This window comes from Rutidosis leptorrhynchoides, chromosome 2 (genome assembly GCF_046630445.1).
Source record: "Rutidosis leptorrhynchoides isolate AG116_Rl617_1_P2 chromosome 2, CSIRO_AGI_Rlap_v1, whole genome shotgun sequence".
NCBI lineage: Eukaryota > Viridiplantae > Streptophyta > Magnoliopsida > Asterales > Asteraceae > Rutidosis > Rutidosis leptorrhynchoides.
Window position 1 is genome coordinate 703846258 of NC_092334.1, and position 24713 is coordinate 703870970.

At 35.6% G+C, this 24713-nt stretch overlaps 1 protein-coding gene across 1 annotated transcript; it reads left to right on the plus strand.

Annotated features, from left to right (window-relative positions):
* The first annotated feature begins 660 nt into the window (after window positions 1–660).
* LOC139890436 (uncharacterized) lies at window positions 661–6412 on the plus strand. The gene is made up of 4 exons (XM_071873314.1): window positions 661–922; window positions 4834–5153; window positions 5242–5337; window positions 5843–6412. Exons 1-4 carry the CDS (start codon window positions 661–663, stop codon window positions 6227–6229), a joined length of 1065 nt encoding a protein of 354 aa, XP_071729415.1. The 3' UTR covers window positions 6230–6412.
* The last annotated feature ends 18301 nt before the right edge of the window (window positions 6413–24713 follow it).

Sequence of the window (24713 nt, forward strand, 5' to 3'; positions counted from 1 at the left end):
ATCGTATAAAAACAACCTACTAGGTGATTAGAATGTTTACATTTGATTCTTTCCGTTCACTTATTAATAATATGTCATCCACATATAAACAGTGACACATTACTATAGAACGAATGAAAATTGCCACATTAAGGTCATTATACATATGTGAGTCGATAACGTCTTGGATAGTCACATGTCAACCTTTCATGCCAACACTACAAGAAAATCTAACATTGGGGACGACGGTATTAGGGACGACACCAAGTTGTCCCCAAAAATACGCTAAAGAACAAAAAACTGGGCTGGTTTTTACCAAAAGTTTGACCATTTTGTTAGGGACGACATTTAGGGACGACATGTCGTCCCGAAATAAACTTTAAATTTTTTAATTATTTATCGTGCCAGAAACTGGCTCCAAAAACCAAAAAAATCGCGCCAATTTTTTAGGGACGACATGTCGTCCCTATATGTCGTTCCCAAAACGAAAACATTTTTTTTTTAGTTTGTCGGTGGGGAAAAAATTGGCTCCAAAAGAACAAAAATTTTGGCGCCATATTTGAGAACGACATGTCGTCCCTAAAGCCTATTGGGGACGACATTTTTGACCGTTTTTTCATATTTATAGAGTCAATTATCAACAACATTGCACACGTCAAACACACATCAAACACACCGAAAATGTTGACCCTTCTGCCGTTGATTGTCTCATTAGAAGTGTATTACGAAAGTAAATTCAGTAATGAAATGAAACTTTACGATTATACGAGTAGTTCGAAATCTACGTTCGAAGAAATTGATGTTCGTGACGTAGGTTTAGAGGACCTTTTATACTTTTTGAAAGAAATGGTTCCGTTCGAACACACGGACGTCTTGTATTACGAAGATGACTGTGTTCCGGAATTGTCCGCTACATATCTCCGAACAGAGGATCAGTGGAACGGTATAAAAGAAACCCTTAGTTGACGTTCTAATCGCATTTCTATTTATTTACTTTTGGAAGATGAATAAATCACACTGAGTTGACGTTCTAATCGCATTTCCCTTTATTATTTTTTAGTTTAATTATATCATTTTTTTTATATTTTATTATGTTTTAGTTTAATTATGTAGTTTTTTTATATTTTATTGTGTTTTAGTTTAATTATGTCGTTGTTTTAATATTTTATTGTACTTTCTATTAAATGAATGAAAAATCGCAGATATTTTCGAAATCTAACAAAGTTACTGAAATTATAACATTTCAACTACAAGCAACATCATACAAAGTTACTGAATTAAATTACATTATAACGACGAACATTAAATGAAAACCATACAAAGTTACTGAAATTAAATCACACTGATGATGATGATGATTACGATGACGGTTTCTAGTAACTGATGTATTGTCTTTTGGAAGTAAATGATGTATTTTCTTTTGAGAATAATTTCTACTTAACAATTGTGTGTTATAAACACCGTTACATTACATCGACACATAAACACTGTTACATAACGGTGTAATGTAACGGTGCAATGTAACAGTGTAATGTCACGGTGTAACGATGATGACGATGGTGATGATGAACGATGACGACGACGATGACGATGATGATGACAACGATGATGATGATTACGATGACGGTGATGATGATGATGATGATGATGATGATGATGACGGTGTAATGTAATGGTGCAATGTAACAGTGTAATGTCACGGTGTAACGATGATGACGATGGTGATGATGAACGATGACGACGACGATGATTAGCATTTTTGAAATGACGATGGTGATGACGAACAGTGTAATGTAAGTGTGTAATGTAACGGTGTAATGTATGTGTGTAATGTAACGGTGTAATTTAACAGTGTAATGTCACGATGTAATGTCACGCTGTAATGTAAGTGTGTAATGTAACTGTGTAATGTAAGTGTGTAATGTAACAATGTAATGTAACGGTGTAATGTAAGTGTGTAACGTAACAGTGTAATGTAACGATGTAATGTAAGTGTGTAATGTAACGGTGTAATGTCATGGTGTAATGTCACAGTATAATGTAAGTGTGTAATGTAACAGTGTAATGTAACGGGCGAAGATATTCGTCAAGGATGCCTGAACGTTCTACGGTCCTGTATACAACCGCAGTATGGAACACAAGTATGGTCATTTCATATTTTACAATATCCTGAGGAAGAGGTTCGAGGTCTTCACCGGGAAAATAGATATTTCTGCCATCATATGGTACGCCCAATAGCACACCGAATTCTTGAAGAGTATACTCGTGTTGTAAGTTATAGATTCGAAACTTCACTAATTGTTCATTAGTGAATTCAAAGTTAGAATAAAATTCATGCACGAATGCTGGAAAAAAGAACTTATCAAGCAAAAAGAAATGAAGCCAACTCATTCTTCGGAATTCATGGGTGATCTCTGCAAAATCTTGCATATTGACTATTCGACCTTCACTAATAGGTCTAGTCCTTAATGGGTGAGTCATAGTGTTATTATATATATATATATATATATATATATATATATATATATATATATATATATATATATATATATATATATACACAGAGAGAGAGTTGAATGGTGGATATGGATGAAAAGAGTGTGTATGGATACTCTTTAAGTAGGCATAAACTACCACCACGACCATAATATCGTCGACCATACTGGTAAACATCAGTCAAGCAAGTTTTGAGAACCATATTTGAACCACAAGTTCGACAAGACTTCACACCAAAATTTTCCGTCGACCATACTGGTAATCTTCATCCATGTTGTTGCAGTCACCTAGTGTTGTGATTAGTGGGGTTGTTATATAGAAGAACTATCTCGCCCAAAAAGTCACCATCCGTTTTCCCAAAAATGATTTCTCACCCAAAGTTTCTCGCCGAAGATTTGACGTCACATGTGACGATGTTGACGACGATGATGATAACGGCTTAATATAATGGCGTAATCTAACTGCGTAATATAACGGCGTAATCTAACGGCCTAATATATCGGTGTGTATATATGATGAGGTGGATGATGATGATCGATGACATTGATATGTGACGATAATGATGTTTATGACAGCGATATGTCTAAGCGACTTTTTTATATACATAAATATTTATATATATTTATATAATTAAATAAAATATTTATGTTAATGAATATATATTTTTAAGTAAATATAAATAAATATCAATCTTAAATAAATATTATTGTGTGTATGTAAATATTTATATAAGTAAATATAAATAAATATTATATATAAGTAAATATTTATAAAATATTAATTTTATAAAAATTTTAAAAAGTAAAGTTAATAATTATATAAGTTAATATTAATTTATATAAGTTAATATTAATTTATACAAGTAATATAAATAAACAGATCTATAAATATTAAACATATAAAGCGTTTAAAATTTTCACCAAAAAAGTAGCGGGTACCAGCGAATTTTTTCCCTCCAAGGGCATTAGGGACGACATGTCGTCCCCAATTGTCGTCCCTAATGTTCTGACCTGCAAAAAGCTCGAGAACCTATCCTCTTTCCTCATTTTACACCGCCTCTCTCAAACCCTTCGAACATAATCGCGATTTGCTGCGATTTTAGGTTCTAACAATACCAAATCCAACCATTTATTCCATTTTAAATCACTAATTAAGGTATGTTCTTCATTTTTTTGTCAAAATTAAATTTTTGGGTTTTGGGTTTTGGGTTTGTTTAAAACCGAAATTGATTCGATTTCAGGTTCAGGAAACACCAAATCCAACCATTTCTTCCATCTTAAATCACTAACAAGGTATGTTCTTCATTTATTTTTCAAAATTAAAGTTTGGTGTTTTGGGTTAGTTTTAATATGAAATTGGGGGTTTGTTTTAGAAGATTGTTGTGTTTAAGGTTAGTTTAAATCCGATAGTGTCACCGAAATTAGAAGATTGTTGTGGTTTTGATTTAAATCTGATTGTTGTGTTTGAAGCCATTTGTAATTTTTTTTTTTTTTTTTTTTTGTGCTGAATGTGTTGATAATGTATTTTAATACTCGTATTAGACTTTAATTTACAGAATGATTAAAGTATCTTGGGCATTGGTTAAGAATGCGTACAGTACATAAAGTCACTTAATAATCTGTAAACCAGTTGTTAAGCCTCTAGAAAAACAATATACGGTATCATACTAATGACAAAATTATTAAATCTAAAACAATTACATTTGTGACTATCAGATAGTCACAGCACAATATACCCAATTTTGTAAAGTTCATTCACATTGTCACCAAAAACCAAAAATATCATATCACAAAGGCATGTCAGCTAGTAATTATTATTTATATACACTATTACAAATATTATGCTACAACTTTGTTGCTAAATGCCACAATTAACTTATCTTAGATTTGATGCATGCCATTTATGTGGAACCTATAAACTATACTCTGATTGATGCTCAATCGAAGTATTTAACATGGAATATATTCAGGTTGCTAATAGTGTGTATATATAATATGTTCTATTATTATATTTATCACTTTGAAATTTTGTTGATTAGATTATTGAAGTACTTTCAAGTTATTAATAAAATTAGGTGCTGCTACTGTATATTCTTCTTAATCGGCTTCTTTTCAGATTTAGTGGTTAATTTCGTATTTGTGAAACCTTAAGTTCGAAATTAACCAATCTTATAGAATACCCGTCCAAAGTTAATGCTCGGTGCAACGAGTCATGAAGGTGATAGGGGCAATGAACCCCCTCGGCATCTTTCTAACCTAGAGCGTGGGCACACTAGTAAGAAATTAAGATCTTTTAGTGATCGTATCGTTTATCATTATTTTTTGAATTTAACCGTGTAATTTTCGTTTAAATATGCAGCTCAACCCCGTAAGGGCGACTGGCTAGATGGTGGACATACCCAAAAGGTGGTGGAAGCCGGGGTAAATTCTTTGTGCGCGGACCGATGGAGAAATGCTAAAAGTAAACAAAAAAAATATTTCACGGATAATGACGGGTACGCACTTCCCAATAACCTTCGAAACCGACCCCCACCGAATGTTCAACAACGTCTATGGGACCCATTTGTGGACCTAATGCTTTCAAGTAAATTCCGGGCTCGTTCTGCGCAGAACAAGAAAAATAGGGCGAAGATGGAATACGCCAGTACGCAGGGTAGCAGGTCAATTGCCGACCGTGTGGTAAATCCTATTTTTAACTTTAGTTTATGGAAAATATTAATACGTGTCTGTAAATTTTAAATGGTCAAATATTAATATGTGTTTGCAGGCCTCTCTGGATCCTCCGAGTCTTATCGAAAACTTCAAGAACAACCACACTTTTAAGAAAGGTGGATGGAGTGGGGATAAAGCTAGGGTGAACCACGTAAGTACTTACATATATATATATATATATATATATATATATATATATATATATATATATATATATATATATATATATATATATATATATATATATAAAGTCAAACGAAGTCAACAAAAGTCAATTGGGTTAAAATTGGGTTAAATTTAGTCAATTGGTCAATATGGGTTAAAATTGATTTAAATGAAGTCAATTGGTCAATATAAGTATATGTATATGTATATGTGGGCCAAATGGTCAATATGGGTTAAAATTGGGTTAAATTGAGTCAATTAGTCAATATGGGTCAATATAAGTATATGTATATGTATATACGGGTCAAATGGTCAATATGGGTCAAATGGTCAATTGGGGTCAATGTGGATTAAAATCGTCCCCAATTGAGTCATTTAGTCAATATGGGTCAATATAAGTATATGTATATGTGTATATGGGTCAAATGGTGAATATGGGTTGTCGTATTGTTATATGATAATACTAATAATAATATTTGTTAACTATGTAGGAAAAAATGTTGAAATTAAAAGAAAAATATCCGGAAAGGAGTGATGAAGTCATTATGTTGGAAGTTTTAGGCAAACATCGCGGGTACCGTCGCGGAGTGGGTAAAACGTTACCCGGATCGGCTAGTACATCATCTTCATCATCAACTTGTCAAACAAGACGACCACCACCACCGGGTTCCGAAAACCCATTGCTAAAGGAAGCGGTATACGATACTTTTGCCTTTAACAATATGGCAATCCCGCCCCAATGGCAATCTTTTTTCCCAACCCCCAATCAAACTCAAGAAACCGAAGGTGAAGACGAAGGTGATGACGATGAAGACATGGAAGAAAGTGGTGCGTCTCAAAGCGAAAGTGATGAAGAAAATGAAGATGAAGCAAGGTAAGTTTGTAAGTTTGTTTGCTATTCGGATTTGGTTTAAGTTTGTAAACTTTGGATAATGTTTTAAGGTTGTAAACTTTGTGTCGGATTGTAATCTTTTAGTATTCGGATTAAGTTTGTAACGGTTGGATAATGTTTCGGACATGTTTTAATTAATGTTGAGCTTGTGTTTGTGAAATATATTGTGTTTTGTGCAACAGGTTTTGATTTGGTTTAAATGTGCCGTTTTTACGGCTGGAAAAGCAGTTTTTAATCGGCCCAAAAACGATAACAGCTTATTGGGGACGACATGTTGTACCCTTTTGTCGTCCCCAATTACATTTTAATATTATTATTATTATTTAGAATGAAAATAGGATATTTTAATATTATTTTTTTAGAGACGACATGTCGTCCCTAAAGAGTCGTCCCAATTAGATTAAAAATATTATAATTATTAATTCGTTGGAAAAATGATTTTTTTAATATTATTTCTTTAGGGACGACATGCCGTCCCTAAAAGTCGTCCCCAAAAAATGGACAAGATTAACAATTGAAAAGTCAAAGTGGGTCCCACCGTCGTCCCTAAAAAAAAATCAGTCGTCCCGAAAAACTTTTCGCGACAGAACACTGGGGACGACTTTATGGGGACGACATGTCGTCCCGCAAGATTATTGAGGACGACATGTCGTCCCTAAAAACAAAATTTTGTTGTCCCCAATTGGGGTTTTTCCAGTAGTGCAATAATAAAATGTAGGAGAAACGATATCTCTTTGAGAAAGGGTGAAGACAAATTATGAATTCAGTTGTTAGGCTTCCATCGATTAACACCGATACAAGTGACAAATTAAGATTCTATGCATGTAAGATTTAGTGGTTAAAGATCAAAATCACAATTAGATCATATGTCTACGCATTGTTTTCATTAGTAAAGATCGTAAAATCTTAAAATTTTTAAGATAAATATTTAAATTTTGACGATATATTTATCTCTACGTAATAACTTTAAGCTTCATATTCATCCCTACTTTAATATAACAAGGAGATCAACGGCTCGTGAGTTGTGGCGAAAAATTGTTTGCAGCGATAAATGGTTTCGTTATATACATTAATACTATTTCAACAATCTATAATTTCAATACGAATATCGATGATTGGTACAAAATATTAATAATGCATATGTTGTACTTGGAGGTTTATTGACTTGCAAATGGTGGTTACTGAAGTGTACAAATATCTTTTGCATGATGATCTAATGGATTAACAGGACCGATGGCCGACGGAATCAGCTTAACAAAAACGCAAAGCTCGCGACTTTTTTTATTATCTCATGTGAACAAAAAATTCAATGAGTTTTCCACATACATGAACAAATATAAATACTAGGATAGACTTGCTTGAAGATACGGAACAATATAATAGATAAACATAATCAAATCAAATCAAATCAAATCGTAACAAACTATCAGCTTATCTAAAACCATGACTTGCTCTTGCCTTGGGCTCTAAGTCAGCAAAATCCCACGATTCTTCCACTTGCTTTTCCGATGGTCCGACCCAATCTCAAAAGTAGAAACTGATTCGGCCCAAGTTGTACTTAATGTGGCTCCTAGATCAAACACATATGCGCATCCTGCATTTCTTTAAAATACTCGTCTTCGAGTCTTTAACATCAATGACGAATATTAACGGGCATTGTTTAACACGAACAATCACCATCTCATTACATCATCAACATCATCAAAAGTAAGAAAATTTGTATCCTTTTCAATTTCCATTTCACTACGAACATGTGGACTAACTGAGACACCCTTGTTTTCTGTCTGCACCTCACTTCAACGTCTTTTTCAACACTATGGAGAATTAATTTTACATTTGCTTCACTTTCTAAAGAATAACACCTAGATGAAAACATTATTACTTAGATCATACACTTGATCATGCAAAGAAGCCAAGTTTAAATGACACCCCAATGAAGTTATTATGATCCAAAATCAAACTTCGTAGCTGACTTCTACAAAAGGCGGACTCGTCCTTCTGTTATTATCGGGTGTCCAAAAGCATAAAAGTGAGGTTCACACCGTCCACTTGTGGCTCTTCCCCCTCACCATCAACATCATAGATGAGTTTGGTATTTTATCCATAATAGGTCCATGAACGTATGTCAAGTTAAAAATTTTTGTCTAAACCACTACCTTCGTACATGTTAAAGGAATTTAAATCCAACTCTAGAATCCAGCGATTCAATCTCTCGATCTCAGCATCATGAGGATCATTATCAATGCCTCTCTCAACGAATGTTTGACTCGTTCCTCTATAATACTGTCTATTAGCATCACGAAAATCATCACCACTACCTCTCTTGGGGAATTTGTGATTTGATCTCCTGTAACACATACTACTCTGTTATTGTTCAGCCTTGCCAATGTCTGATACCGCATAATGGATTACGGAGATCGATGGCTAACAGAATCAGATTAACATAAACAAAAAAGCTCACAACTTTTTTTTATTTATTATTTCACGTAAACAAAATATTCAATTGAGCTTTCCACATACAGAAAAAATTATAAATACTAGGATATTTGCTAGCAATTAGGAAACAAACTAATATAAAAACATAATAAAATCAGACCGTAACTAACTATCAACTTATCCGAATCGAAAAAAGATTTGAATTATATTCGGTTTCGGTTAATATCGTAAAACTTCAAAAATCATAATATAACCAAAATAATCAACACAAATATATCTTTAATTCGACTTTTGATTTTAATTCGGTTTTTCTTCTATGTATTAAAGTTTTAATATATTTTAACTGAATTCGATTTTAAGTCTGGTGTTCGGTTATACCGAAATTGAAAAGAAAAATCGTAAACAAACCAAGGTCCGAATTCAAATTTGAAAACAAAATAAAAAATCAAATTTAAATTTGGTTTGTTAATTTTGGTTTTCATTCGATTCATTTTCAGATTAATCGGCTTGAAAATAAATTTTGAACACCTCTAAATATATATGATTTAAAGAATTTTTTTTTAAGGCAAGACTCCAAAGTGATGTTGGTGAGGATTGAACCTGGGACTCATTTGGAAATTCCCAAACACCCAACCACTCAACTACCCCTCTGAGTATGATTTAAAGAGTTATATTGTACAACACTTTGAAAACATTTTAGTGATATATGAACAAAATCATAATGTAAGACCGTGTGTTACGGTTGAATCCCATGTCGTGGGATGATGAGGTGGCAAGGGGCAACGCCCAACTTTTCTTGTTACAAGGCATGTGTTTTACAAATCATCCATGGGTGTGGGTAAGAATCTCACGGGAGAACTCACGAGCGTGGAGTTCTTTTGGTTGGTCAAAACTTTTTTTTTATTCCTTTTTAATCAACTCTTAATCATATTTTATCACATTATCACAACACTCTTCACACACACCTCAACTCATAGTACCATAACTTCACATTTTTAAATCACACCGTCACATAATAGAAAACCTCACACCATCAACCCATCTAAGAATTACCTTCCCGTATATAGTAAAAAGCGGAGAAAATTTCAACATAGTAAAAAGCGGAGAAGTTTTGGTGGCACGTTAAAGATGATCTTAAAAAGGCAGTGGATGGGTTTTGGTCGAGTAATACTATCTCTAACGGATGTAATGCCTCATTCATTACCTTGATCCGAAAAAAGAAAACTCCTATGGGATTAGTGGATTTCGGTCCTATAAGCTTGATTGGGAGTTTTTATAAGATAATTTCGAAGCTACTTGCAAATCGAATTAAGAAGGTTGTTTCAAAATTTGTTGGAACCGAGCAAAGCGCATTCATAAAAGGACGGTATATCCTAGATGATATTCTTATAGCAAACGAGATAGTCGACGAACTTAAATGACAAAAATGCAAAAGACTGATATTTAACCACAATATTGGGCCTAATGGGCTTTGGAACGAAGTGGATTTCGTGGATAAAAAGCTTCCTTTCATCCGCCTCCATATCCATTCTAGTCAACGGATCACCGACCAAAGAATTCAAGCTAAAAAGGGGTATTAGACAAGGTGATCCCCTATCCCCATATCTTTTATTTAAGCTACGGAGGGACTCAACCGATTACCAAGAAAAGCGATTGAACGTGGACTTCTAAAGGGTGTAGAAATCGGCCCAGACAAAATCAATGTATCCATCCATCAATATGCGGATGATGCCGTTTTCTTTGGGGAAATGGAGTAGAAAGAATGCAACGAACCTCATGAAATTTTTATCGTGCTTCGAGAAGATTTTCGGGCTCAAAGTAAATTTATCCAAAAGTTGTCTTTACGGGGTAGGAGTTTCAAGTAGCTCAACTGTGATGCCCCGTACAAAACCATCGTGTACGAATCATTAACAACAGGATCATTACAAGGTCAAACACTATATGCGTTTTCAAAACAAGTTGCATTCATGATAAAAGGTGACGTCATAAACAACGTCAAATGTTTACATCCAAAAGTATGCTTCTATGAACGGAAGCAAGTAATAATAGTACGTGACCTTTAGGTCGTTACAAATCATAGTTTCAAAAGTAAATAAGTTTGAATGCAAGATAAACAGTTCATGCGGTGATAACTCTAGAGCAGCGGGTGTCTACAGCAAGACTAGTACACAGCGGAAGCAACCTTAAGCACCTGAGAAAAACATGCTTAAAAATGTCAACATAAAGGTTGGTGAGCTATAGTTTAAGTATAACAGTATGTAACGTAAAATGACTAAACGTTACCGAGCTAAAGGGAATGTTTATGCGTTTGTATAACCCACACATATATAAGTTTAAGTACTCGTGCCTAGTATAAAAAACGTAAAATGCGCATGTATTCTCAGTTCCCAAAATAGTTAAAGTAAAAAGAAAATGCTATAACTCACAAAGGCTGAGTTCGATCAGTCACCACGGCCTCTACACCTACTGAAATAAGGTGAGACCAGTGGACATGGCTCCGTATATGAGTCCTTTAGTTGTGGTAAAAATCCCAGAAGCAAACTCGTCTTCGTTTGACCGTGGCGACGGTCTAAGTACGAGTAGGTCAGAATTTTCAGCACAACGTTAAAAGGACATAGGGACGATCGGAGGGCCATAAATCCTAAACCGTAACTCGGATTAAGACGAGTCCTAAATGAAAAATTATCTACTCGAACAGAGAAATCTGAAAATCATCTTTACAGTAGCCCAGGTCATACAGGTCAGACACAGAAACAGTAAAACAGTAGGTTCTGGGAGTTCTTGGTACTCGATGCTAATCACGGTTCTCATCCTTGATGCATATAGCTTCAAGTGTACAACTCGTTGATGTGTTTGCATCATCTTGACCAAGGTTTCACCATCATAACACTTGTATAAGTCCAAGACATGTAGCACAACTCATTTAAGTGTTGCAAGTGTTTTGATGAACCAAAGTTACATCAAAGTCTTAGATCCGACACATACATGAACTATAAAAGTAATATTAACCAAGTTTTGACTATTATGACACAAGTGTAAGTCTAAGACATGTAGCACAACTCACTTAAGAGTTGTATGAAGTTTGATGAACCAAAGTTACATCAAGGTCTTAGATCTAACACATACATGAACTTTAAAACTAATAATAAGTTACAAACTTGAAAGTAAACTTATGAAATTAAGATCTTAAGTTGTAGAACATAGTTCTTAGTTAGATCTTGAAGATCCTAGACCCAAAAGTCTAGATCTAACATAAGTGGACAAAGTTATAGTTAAAGAAAGCTTACTTACATGTTCTTGAACTTTCAAAGTTAACTTTAGTTCAAGAAAGTATGAGATCAAGACTAACTTGTAATACTTGACCATTTAAACCAACAAACATGAAATTAAAGTGCAAGTAAATGAAGTATTAAACTAAATAAACAAGTTAATAAGTTCATGGGTTTCATACTTTAAAGATTCAAGCCTAAGTCTTGATCTTTAAGGAAGTAAACTTTAAAGTTTACCTCATGAATCACAAGTATGCTTTCAACACATGAACTTTGATCTTTTAAAACTTTAAATGTAGAGCATAAACTAGAAAGTTTAAGCTCTCTTATGTTCTTGTAAATACAAGATAAATGAAGAACAAACTAGCAAGTTTGATTCTTGATAATTAGTAAGTAACAAACAACAAGTAAGTAATTAAACAACAAGGAACAAGTAGACAACAAACAAATGATGATGATATTGAGGGTTATTGTTACGGTTTTTAGAAGGAAAGAAAGGGAAGAAAAGCTTCAAGTTACTTACAATATTTAGAGAGAATAAGAGAAAGAAATGAGAGAAAATCCAAGTATTGTGTGTGTAAGAAAATGAGAGTAAAATGCTAGTGAAGTAACAAGAAAAATTAGAACAAAAACACCCTTGTTCTACTACCTAGGCCGACGGCCAAACAAGGAATCAAGGGGAAGAAATTGGTCCACTAGTCACTAGTATGTAAGGCTTAAAAGGTTGGTTAATAAGGGTGCATGCATGGGGATTATGTTGTAACTAGATTCTTTACAAAGTTAAACTAACTAGGTGATCCATAAAGTGATACTTACAAGTAAGAATGGGCTAGTTAGTTCATTAAGATGTAGGGTGGGCTTATAAGTCCACATTCAAGAGTCCATTAACATTAATCAAGCCCAAGTTCAAGTAATTAATAAGTAAAAGTCCAATAACACTAATAAAGACCCAAGTAATCAACTAATAACCTTAGTTAATCAAAATGATTAATAAAACTTAATCATGAATGTAAATAATACTCGAAAATATTATTCGTGAAAGTTTCGTGTGTCACAAAGACGTTTCGGGCATTTAAAGTCAAGTACGGGCAATCATGGTAACAAGTAAATGTATATAAACAATACATTCATTTAATCACAAGTATTAATAATAAACATTATTAATAAATAAACGTTGGAAAATCCAGGGTCGTTACATTACCCACCTGTTAAAGAAAATTTTGTCCCGAAATTTAAGCTGAGGTAGATGGAGGATTTGGGAAAAGGTGAGGATACTTTTGCATCATTTGATCCTCTCGCTCCCAGGTAAACTCAGGTCCTCGTTTGGCATTCCATCGTACTCGGACGATCAGAATCTTGTTGCGTTTCAAAGTTTTGACCTCACGGTCCATAATCTCAACAGGCTCTTCCACAAAGTGGAGTTTGTCATCAATAGTAAGTTCTTCAAGTGGTATGATGAGTTCGGGTGCAGCAAGACACTTCTTCAAGTTTGACACGTGGAAGGTAGGATGGACTGAGCTCAATTGCGCTGGTAAATCCAAACGGTAAGCAACGGGTCCAATACGTTCCAAGATTTCAAAAGGACCAATGTATCGTGGGTTCAACTTTCCACGTTTTCCAAAACGAATCACACCTTTCCAAGGTGCAACCTTCAACATTACACGATCACCAACGTTGAATTCAAAGTCTTTACGTTTAAGATTGGCATAACTCTTTTGACGATCGCGGGCAGTCTTAAGTCTCGCTTGAATCTGAGCAATCTTCTCCGTGGTTTCATGGACTACCTCGGGTCCGGTGATTTGCTTTTCGTCTACTTCGGCCCAACAAATAGGAGATCGGCACTTGAGGCCATACAACGCTTCAAAAGGTGCGGCATTAATGCTCGAGTGATAACTGTTGTTGTACGACAATTCGGCTAACGGCAAATGCCTTTCCCAGGCCTTTCCGAAATCAATGACACATGCACGCAACATGTCCTCCAAGGTCTGAATCGTTCGTTCACTTTTCCCGTCGGTCTGTGGATGATAAGCAGTACTCATGTCGAGACGGGTTCCCATGGCTTCTTGTAAGGAACGCCAAAATCTGGAAGCAAAACGGGGATCGCGATCTGAGATGATCGATAAAGGTACACCTTGACGAGATACAACCTCTTTGATGTATAGTTGAGCAAGTCTTTCCATCGTATCCGTTTCCTTCATAGCCAAGAAGTGTGCAGATTTGGTAAGACGGTCAACGATAACCCAAATGGTATCGTATCCGCCCACCGTCTTTGGTAGCTTGGTAATGAAATCCATTGTGATCCTTTCCCACTTCCATTGTGGGATTTCCGGTTGTTGAAGTAATCCAGAGGGCCTCTGATGCTCGACCTTAACCTTCGAGCAAGTCAAACACTTACCAACATAAGTCGCAACGTCCTTCTTAAGATTCGACCACCAGTACTGTTCCTTAAGATCGTGGTACATTTTGCTCGCTCCGGGATGAATCGAATATCTCGACTTGTGTGCTTCATCAAGTATAAGGTTCCGTAGAGCTCCATAACGTGGTACCCAAATTCTTCCGGCATAACATCGGAGTCCAGACTCCCTAACCTCGAATCGAGAGACAAGAATGTTCAAATGTCCGTGAGATATATTCTCCTCCTTGAGAGCCTCGTCTTGGGCTACTCGGATCTGGCTGTTGAGATTCAAATGAATGGTGATGTTCAGAGCCCTAACACGAAGAGGTGTTGTCCTCTCCTTTTGGCTTAAAGCTTCAGCTACAACATTGGCCTTGCCAGGATGATAACGAAGTTCATAATCGTAGTCGTTTAGCGTCTCGATCCATCGACGCTGTCTCATATTCAGTTGCTTCTGATCGAATATATGTTGGAGACTCTTGTGATCAGTGAAGATAGTACTTTTCGTTCCATACAAATAGTGTCTCCACAATTTGAGCGCAAAGACAACGGCTCCAAGTTCAAGATCGTGAGTAGTGTAGTTCTGCTCGTGAATCTTCAGTTGACGGGAAGCATAGGCAATAACCTTTGATCGTTGCATTAGTACACAACCAAAACCACTCTTCGATGCATCACAATAAACAACAAAGTCGTCACTGTCCTCAGGAAGTGATAGGATAGGTGCGGTGGTTAACTTCTTCTTCAAAGTTTGAAATGCTGATTCGTGTGCGGGTTCCTAAATGAACTTCTTCCCCTTGTGAGTCAGTGCGGTCAAAGGACGCGCAATCAGAGAGAAACCTTCAATAAATCTTCGGTAATAACCGGCGAGACCTAGGAATTGGCAAATATGCGTCGGAGTAGTGGGGGTCTCCCACTTGCTGATAGCTTCAATCTTGGCGGGATCAACTTTGATACCCTGGTCGCTCACAACATGACCCAGAAATTGGACTTCCTTCAACCAAAATTCACACTTGGAGAATTTCGCATACAGTTGCTCCTGTCTCAAGAGTTCAGGTACTAGTCGGAGGTGTTGCTCATGCTCTTCTTCGCTCTTAGAGTAGATTAGGATATCATCTATGAAGACGATAACAAACTTATCCAAGTACGGCTTGCAGACATAATTCATGAGGTCCATGAACACGGCAGGTGCGTTGGTTAAACCGAATGGCATCACGAGAAACTCATAATGACCATAACCAGTTTTGAACGCAGTTTTCATCACGTCACTTTCCTTCACCCTCAACTGGTGATAACCGGATCGCAAATCGATCTTAGAGTAAACGCTCGATCCTTGCAGTTGATCAAAAAGATCGTCAATTCGGGGAAGAGGATACCGATTCTTGATCATCAATTTGTTGAGTTCACGGTAGTCGATACACATACGGAAGGATCTATCCTTCTTCTTCACAAACAACACAGGTGCGCCCCAAGGCGAGAAACTTGGTTGGATAAATCCACGGTCAAGTAGTTCTTGTAGTTGACTCTATAATTCTTGCATCTCGGAAGGTGCGAGTCTATAAGGTGGGCGAGCTACAGGTGCTGCTCCTGGCACTAAATCAATCTGAAACTCTACTGCTCTCGGCGGCGGTAATCCAGGCAATTCTTCAGGAAAGACATCGGAAAACTCGTTCACAATTCGAACATCGTTCACACTCTTCACCTCGGTTTCTACCATTTTCACATGCGCTAGCACGGCAAGACGTCCCTTCTTCATAATCTTTTGCGCTTTCACGCAACTAATGAGGTTCAGCTTCGAGGTACATCTTTCTCCATAAATGATCAGTGGCTCACCATCTCCTTGCGGTATACGAAGAGCTTTATCTCCACAGATAATATCGACCTTTATCTTGATCAACCAGTCCATACCGACAATAACATCAAAGCTTCCTAATTTGATAGGTATTAAGTCAATTTCGAATTCCGCACCAGCTATGTTGATGATAGCTCCTCGACTAATATGGTCAACTTTCTCAAGTTTTCCATTGGCGACCTCGACAAGCATACTCTCTTTTAACGGGACTAATGACCAATTAATCTTATCGCAAAAATGTCTACATACATAACTTCTATCGGCACGAGTATCAAATAGGACAGAAGCTAAAAGATTGTTGATAGTGAATATACCTCTCACCAAGTCGGGATTCTCGCGTGCATCCCTTGCATTAACGTTGAAAGCTCTACCACGGGGTGGTCCGCCGTCTTTTAGCTTGTTTGGACACGCATTTCTGAAATGGCCCGTCTGTCCACATTTGTAGCACTTTTTCGGTCCATTGGGGTTCACCTTCACATTCAGGGTGGTAACCTTGCAGTCTTTCCCGATATGCCCAATCCGTTGGCACTTTTCGCAAACAACATTACAATATCCAGTATGGTGCTTGTAGCACCGCTTGCATTGTGGTAAGGTTCCCTTGTAGTTCGGGTTTGAGTTAGTGTTCGGATTGGGGTTTCCACCGTTGTTGTTTCCTCTGAAACCTTCATGTCGTTTCGCCGGGTTCTGATCATAGGTCCTTCCCCTGTTGTTATCCCATTTGCGCTTCTCACTAGTTCCCGCTTCGGACTTAGACTTCTCCGGTTCATCGATGATGATTTGATTCATTAAAGTATATGCCATGCGCATCGCCTCCGGGATATTGGTTGGTTTGGACGAGGTGACGTTTCCCTTAATGCTCTTAGGAAGTCCCCAGAAGTACCTTTCCATACGCTTGAATTCCGGGGTAACCATGGTAGGACACATCAGGGCTAGTTCCAAAAATCTCCTGTTGTAACCATCAAGGTCGTTCCCAACGGCCTTTAACTGCATGAATTCCATCTCCATCTTTTGGATCTCAGTCCTAGGGCAATATTCCTCAATCAGGGCCCCTTTGAATTCCTCCCATGGAGTAGCAAATGCCTCATCAATACCTTTTTCTTGAGCCAACGTGTTCCACCACATTAGTGCGCCATCAGACAGCGTGCATGAAGCAAACTTGGTTTTATTCTCGCCTGAACAGTTACTGACTCGAAACACTTATTCTAACTTCTCGAACCATCTAGTGAGACCAACCGGCCCCTCTGTTCCGCTAAAGCTGTGAGGTTTGCAGCTCTGAAACTCTTTGTACGTACACCCATTACGAATGGGTTGAATAACCGGTGGCGGTGGCGGTGGCGGTGGAGCTTGGGGTTGCGTTTCCGCAATGGCTGCTGCTACCCTTTCGGCAATCATCTCCTCGATTTGGGCTGCGGTAGGTGTTGATGTTGATCGTGTAGTGACCCGAACTTTTCCATGTTTATATATATTAATTGAGATTGATATTTACATGATTAAATGTTTCCAACATGTTAAGCAATCAAATTTGTTAAGACTTGATTAATTGAAATATGTTTCATATAGACAATTGACCACCCAAGTTAACCGGTGATTCACGAACATTAAAACTTGTAAAAACTATATGATGACATATATATGGATATATATATATAGTTAACATGATACTATGATAAGTAAACATATCATTAAGTATATTAACAATGAACTACATATGTAAAAACAAGACTACTAACTTAATGATTTTTAAACGAGACATATATGTAACGATTATCGTTGTAACGACATTTAACTGTATATATATCATACTAAGATATATTATATATCATAATATCATGATAATATAACAATTTAACATCTCATTTGATATTATAAACATTGGGTTAACAACATTTAACAAGATCGTTAACCTAAAGGTTTCAAAACAACACTTACATGTAACGACTAACGATGACTTAACGACTCAGTTAAAATGTATATACATGTAGTGTTTTAATATGTATTTATAAACTTTTGAAAGACTTCAAGACACTTATCAAAATACTTCTACTTAACAAAAATGCTTACAATTACATCCTCGTTCAGTTTCATCAACAATTCTACTCGTATGCACCCGTATTCGTACTCGTACAATACACAGCTTTTAGATGTATGTACTATTGGTATATACACTCCAATGATCAGCTCTTAGCAGCCCATGTGAGTCACCTAACACATGTGGGAACCATCATTTGGCAACTAGCATGAAATATCTCATAAAATTACAAAAATATGAGTAATCATTCATGACTTATTTACATGAAAACAAAATTACATATCCTTTATATCTAATCCATACACCAACGACCAAAAACACCTACAAACACTTTCATTCTTCAATTTTCTTCATCTAATTGATCTCTCTCAAGTTCTATCTTCAAGTTCTAAGTGTTCTTCATAAATTCCAAAAGTTCTAGTTTCATAAAATCAAGAATACTTTCAAGTTTGCTAGCTCACTTCCAATCTTGTAAGGTGATCATCCAACCTCAAGAAATCTTTATTTCTTACAATAGGTTATCATTCTAATACAAGGTAATAATCATATTCAAACTTTGGTTCAATTTCTATAACTATAACAATCTTATTTCAAGTGATGATCTTACTTGAACTTGTTTTCGTGTCATGATTCTGCTTCAAGAACTTCGAGCCATCCAAGGATCCATTGAAGCTAGATCTACTTTTATCTTTTCCAGTAGGTTTATCCAAGGAACTTAAGGTAGTAATGATGTTCATAACATCATTCGATTCATACATATAAAGCTATCTTATTCGAAGGTTTAAACTTGTAATCACTAGAACATAGTTTAGTTAATTCTAAACTTGTTCGCAAATAAAAGTTAATCCTTCTAACTTGACTTTTAAAATCAACTAAACACATGTTCTATATCTATATTATATGCTAACTTAATGACTTAAAACCTGGAAACACGAAAAACACCGTAAAACCGGATTTACGCCGTCGTAGTAACACCGCGGGCTGTTTTGGGTTAGTTAATTAAAAACTATGATAAACTTTGATTTAAAAGTTGTTATTCTGAGAAAATTATTTTTATTATGAACATGAAACTATATCCAAAAATTATGGTTAAACTCAAAGTGGAAGTATGTTTTCTAAAATGGTCATCTAGACGTCGTTCTTTCGACTGAAATGACTACCTTTACAAAAACGACTTGTAACTTATTTTTCCGACTATAAACCTATACTTTTTCTGTTTAGATTCATAAAATAGAGTTCAATATGAAACCATAGCAATTTGATTCACTCAAAACGGATTTAAAATAAAGAAGTTATGGGTAAAACAAGATTGGATAATTTTTCTCATTTTAGCTACGTGAAAATTGGTAACAAATCTATTCCAACAATAACTTAATCAACTTGTATTGTATATTATGTAATCTTGAGATACCATAGACACGTATACAATGTTTCGACCTATCATGTCGACACATCTATATATATTTCGGAACAACCATAGACACTCTATATGTGAATGTTGGAGTTAGCTATACAGGGTTGAGGTTGATTCCAAAATATATATAGTTTGAGTTGTGATCAATACTGAGATACGTATACACTGGGTCGTGGATTGATTCAAGATAATATTTATCGATTTATTTCTGTACATCTAACTGTGGACAACTAGTTGTAGGTTACTAACGAGGACAGCTGACTTAATAAACTTAAAACATCAAAATATATTAAAAGTGTTGTAAATATATTTTGAACATACTTTGATATATATGTATATATTGTTATAGGTTCGTGAATCAACCAGTGGCCAAGTCTTACTTCTCGACGAAGTAAAAATCTGTGAAAGTGAGTTATAGTCCCACTTTTAAAATCTAATATTTTTGGGATGAGAATACATGCAGGTTTTATAAATGATTTACAAAATAGACACAAGTACGTGAAACTACATTCTATGGTTGAATTATCGAAATCGAATATGCCCCTTTTTATTAAGTCTGGTAATCTAATAATTAGGGAACAGACACCCTAATTGACGCGAATCCTAAAGATAGATCTATCGGGCCCAACAAGCCCCATCCAAAGTACCGGATGCTTTAGTACTTCGAAATTTATATCATATCCGAAGGGTGTCGCGGAATGATAGGGATATTCTTATATATGCATCTTGTTAATGTCGGTTACCAGGTGTTCACCATATGAATGATTTTTATCTCTATGTATGGGATGTGTATTGAAATATGAAATCTTGTGGTCTATTACTATGATTTGATATATATAGGTTAAACCTATAACTCACCAACATTTTTGTTGACGTTTTAAGCATGTTTATTCTCAGGTGATTATTAAGAGCTTCCGCTGTCGCATACTTAAATAAGGACGAGATTTGGAGTCCATGCTTGTATGATATTGTGTAAAAACTGCATTCAAGAAACTTATTTTGTTGTAACATATTTGTATTGTAAACCATTATGTAATGGTCGTGTGTAAACATGATATTTTAGATTATCATTATTTGATAATCTACGTAAAGCTTTTTAAAACCTTTATCTATGAAATAAAGGTTATGGTTTGTTTTAAAAATGAATGCAGTCTTTGAAAAACGTCTCATATAGAGGTCAAAACCTCGCAACGAAATCAATTAATATGGAACGTTTTTAATCAATAAGAACGGGACATTTCAGTTGGTATCAGAGCGTTGGTCTTAGAGAACCAGAATTTTGCATTAGTGTGTCTTATCGAGTTTTTTAGGATGCATTAGTGAGTCTGGACTTCGACCGTGTTTACTTGAAAAATGATTGCTTAACAAATTTTGTTGGAAACTATATATTTTTAACATGTGAATATTATGTGATATATTAATCTCTTAACGCGTTTGATATTATGTGATAGATGCCTACCTCTAGAACAAGTCCCATTGACTCACCTAATAATAATGAAGAGTCAAATGTAAATTGGAATGATTCGTGGACTGATTCACAAGTTCCCGAAGAGGAACCAGAAGAAGAGTCGGAACCGGAAGAAGAATCGGAACCGGAAGAAGAATCGGAACCAGATGAAGAAATAGAACCGGTGGGGGAAATAATAAAACGGTTAAGTAAAAGAAAATCCTCAACCAACCGACCAAGGTTAATTATGGTCAATGGTGTTTCCGCCAAGGAAGCAAAATATTGGGAGGATTACCAATTCTCCAATGAATCGGATTCCGACGAGAATTCCGATGATGTTATAGAAATTACCCCAACTGAATTTAAAAAGGCAAAAGAAAATAATAAGGGAAAGGGCATAAAAATAGAGAAATCTAATTCCAACCCCGATGAACTTTATATGTATCGTCAACCCCCGAAGTCCTTAAGTTGTAACAATGACCCGGGAACCTCTAAACCACCAGGTTTTTCTAAACCAATGTGGAAAATTACGGCTCGTATTAGGGGAACATCATATATCCCTAGAAACTTGGCAAAACGAACCAAAACCGAAGAAGAAGAAACAAGCGAGTCGGAATAAGATAGTTGTATTTGTGTGGTGTAATATATGTAATATAGTGTGCTTATGCTTTATGATATATGTAAAAATTGCTTGTATTAATAAGTATTTTTTTTATGAATCTAACTCTTGTCTATTTTACAGTATAAAAACACAAAATGGATAGACAACCCAATATTTTAAGAGACCTACCCGGAGACATGATTGATGAAATCTTGTCTAGAGTCGGTCAGAATTCTTCGGCACAACTATTTAAGGCGAGATCAGTTTGTAAGACATTCGAAGAACGTTCCAAGAATGCCTTGGTTTATAAAAGGCTTTCGTTCGAAAGATGGGGGATATCACATTGGGAAATCCATAAGTTACGATGTGTTTACTTTGACGCATATATTGCGGGGAACCCAAATGCTATTTTACGCAATGGGTTAAGAAATTATTTTGACTCAATATATTCGAATATTGGACTTCGTGATTTAGAAAAAGCGGCTAACATGCAACATAAAGAAGCATGTTATGCTTACGGATTAGTAATGTTCGCTTCTCACCAAAGTGAGAACAAGAACATCGGGCTACAACTATTAAACAAAACGTTCCCACAAGTGACGGAGTCGGTAATTGGGGTAAGAAATGAGGTTTTTAGATTGTTACGGGACTGTTGGACATTACGTAACCCTCGTCCCTTTGACGACGTTACAACACGATGTCTTATCAACGGCCATAATGGTTATGTTCCACAAGACCAAGGATGGGAAGTAGTCCTAGTAAAACCAGAATGCATGACTTGTTTCTGGACGTATGAATTACGTGTCTTTATTGCCTTTGCTGAATGACTTGTGTACTAGCTAGAATTATCTTCACAACTATCTTGTATCAAAGTTATTGTGTGCTATATTTCATGCTTTATGTAAAATAAGTGGTATTGTAAGTTTGTAAAATATTGTATAAAAGTTTGAACGCGAAATATTATTACAATCAGTTTTTCATATAGAATTGTAGTAGTTGAATTGTATATTAGCTACTAAGTATGAACTTAACGGGTAGGTACTACCCGAATTTAAACTTATAAAACGCTAATATGAAGAAAAAGCTTTTATAAATGAGTTCATATTATGCTACGAAATACTATTAACTACTCTTAATATTCTGTATGATTAACTTGTTCCATTTGACTATTTTGAAGGAAATGGCACCTACTACTCGACACACCGTGAATATGAATGAAGAGAAATTCCGTACTTTTCTAGCTTCAAACATAGCCGCAGTACAGGCTGCGCTATATACCAACAATAACCTTGGATCTGGCAGTACAGGAAATCGTGTAGGATGCACCTACAAAGAATTCACTGCCTGCAAACCTTTGGAATTTGATGGAACCGAAGGACCGATCGGATTGAAACGGTGGACCGAGAAGGTCGAATCGGTGTTTGCCATAAGTAAGTGTACTGAAGAGGACAGCATGGGTTTTATGCCTATTTTCCATGCGATCGCATGGCCCCAAAATCCAGCTCACATTTTTTTGTATTTTTGTTTGTCGACATAATTATTAATAATATATATAATATATTTAATTTATATAATTAATTATATATTATATTAAATTCACATGCATAGTTAACTTGTAATTTTTGTTCCGATAAGTCGTACGTTGTTACGCGACTTATGTCCCGGTTCCGGTTTTTCGAGTGTCCCTTCGTACGCTGAGAAAACTTGTAATTTACATTCTGGGACACGTACCTTTGTCAAAATATAGCCTTAAATTATCCCTAAATTATACCACCCAAAGTATATCTTAAACTTTCGAGTATTTTGGTCATTTACTTCTATAAATCATTGTCTCGTTATTTATTAATATAATAGTATTTATCAAACGTTTCATAACCAAGTTAATATCTATTCTCAATATTTATAAACACATTTTAAAATACGTATCGCAAGTTATTCATATAATTAATTCTTAACAGTTAATATTCCTTATTATTGTATGTGTCCAAATTACGTTATTTAAACAAATAATTCACCATTTATTCCGAATACCGTTAAAAATGAATGATTTCTCAAATCAACGTGGACCTCTCAACAGAGACACGTAATAATATCATAATTCTTAAGAGACTCAGTAAATATCTTTTACTTAAATCGTTTGGCATAATCTTTTAACTCTGTAGTTAAATATATCAATCAGATAATCAAACCAATAAGTTTAATGCACAATATCATATCCTCAACACTTTGTTACGTTTTCAAGTTATAGTATATGTATCTATATATAATTGTTCGCGTTTCGTTGAGAACAATCGAAGGTTAATTGAACAGTTCAAAATTTTGAGATTTAACTTCATAGACTTTGTTTATCGTGTCGGAAACGTTAATCATACAGGATTAAGTTTAGATTTGGTCAGAATTTTCCGGGTCATCACACCACAAATCCTTCCAAAAGAGAGTGTCTCAACCATTCCCAATCTTTTTTACAAAGGTTTAAGGAAAATTGATATTTAGTTTCCGAAGGTCCACCTCAATCTTTTGGATAGATCCCCACACAATCCTTTTGAAGAGTTCGAAAATGTTATAGAATCACTCAACCTCCTTCCCTCCCATAAATACTCTTGATAATCCTAACCCATAATGAGTTACTTTCGATTCGAAAACGTCACCACTACTTTCCTAGTAGAGCTAGATTTTTTGCCTTGAGTGTCCCAATGTTTAACCCGCCCTTATCGTATGAGGAAAAAATAATATTCCAATTAACCTAACATATTTTATTGATTTCTCCCAACTCGCCCTAAAAGATTTTTCTTCTCATACCTTCGAGCAATTAGATGACGCCCAATGGTGCACGGAATTAAGAGAACGCGTACAACGGGATACTACGAAGAACCGATTTACAAGGGTGAGTCGGCCATCAAATGACATTGCTTTTGCTTTCCAATCCGCTAACCTACCACGAAATTTTTCAACATAAGGTTCCCAATCTTTGATTAGATTCATCTTTGACCCGATTGGAAGTCCAAGGTTCATCATAGGTAACTTCCCGGA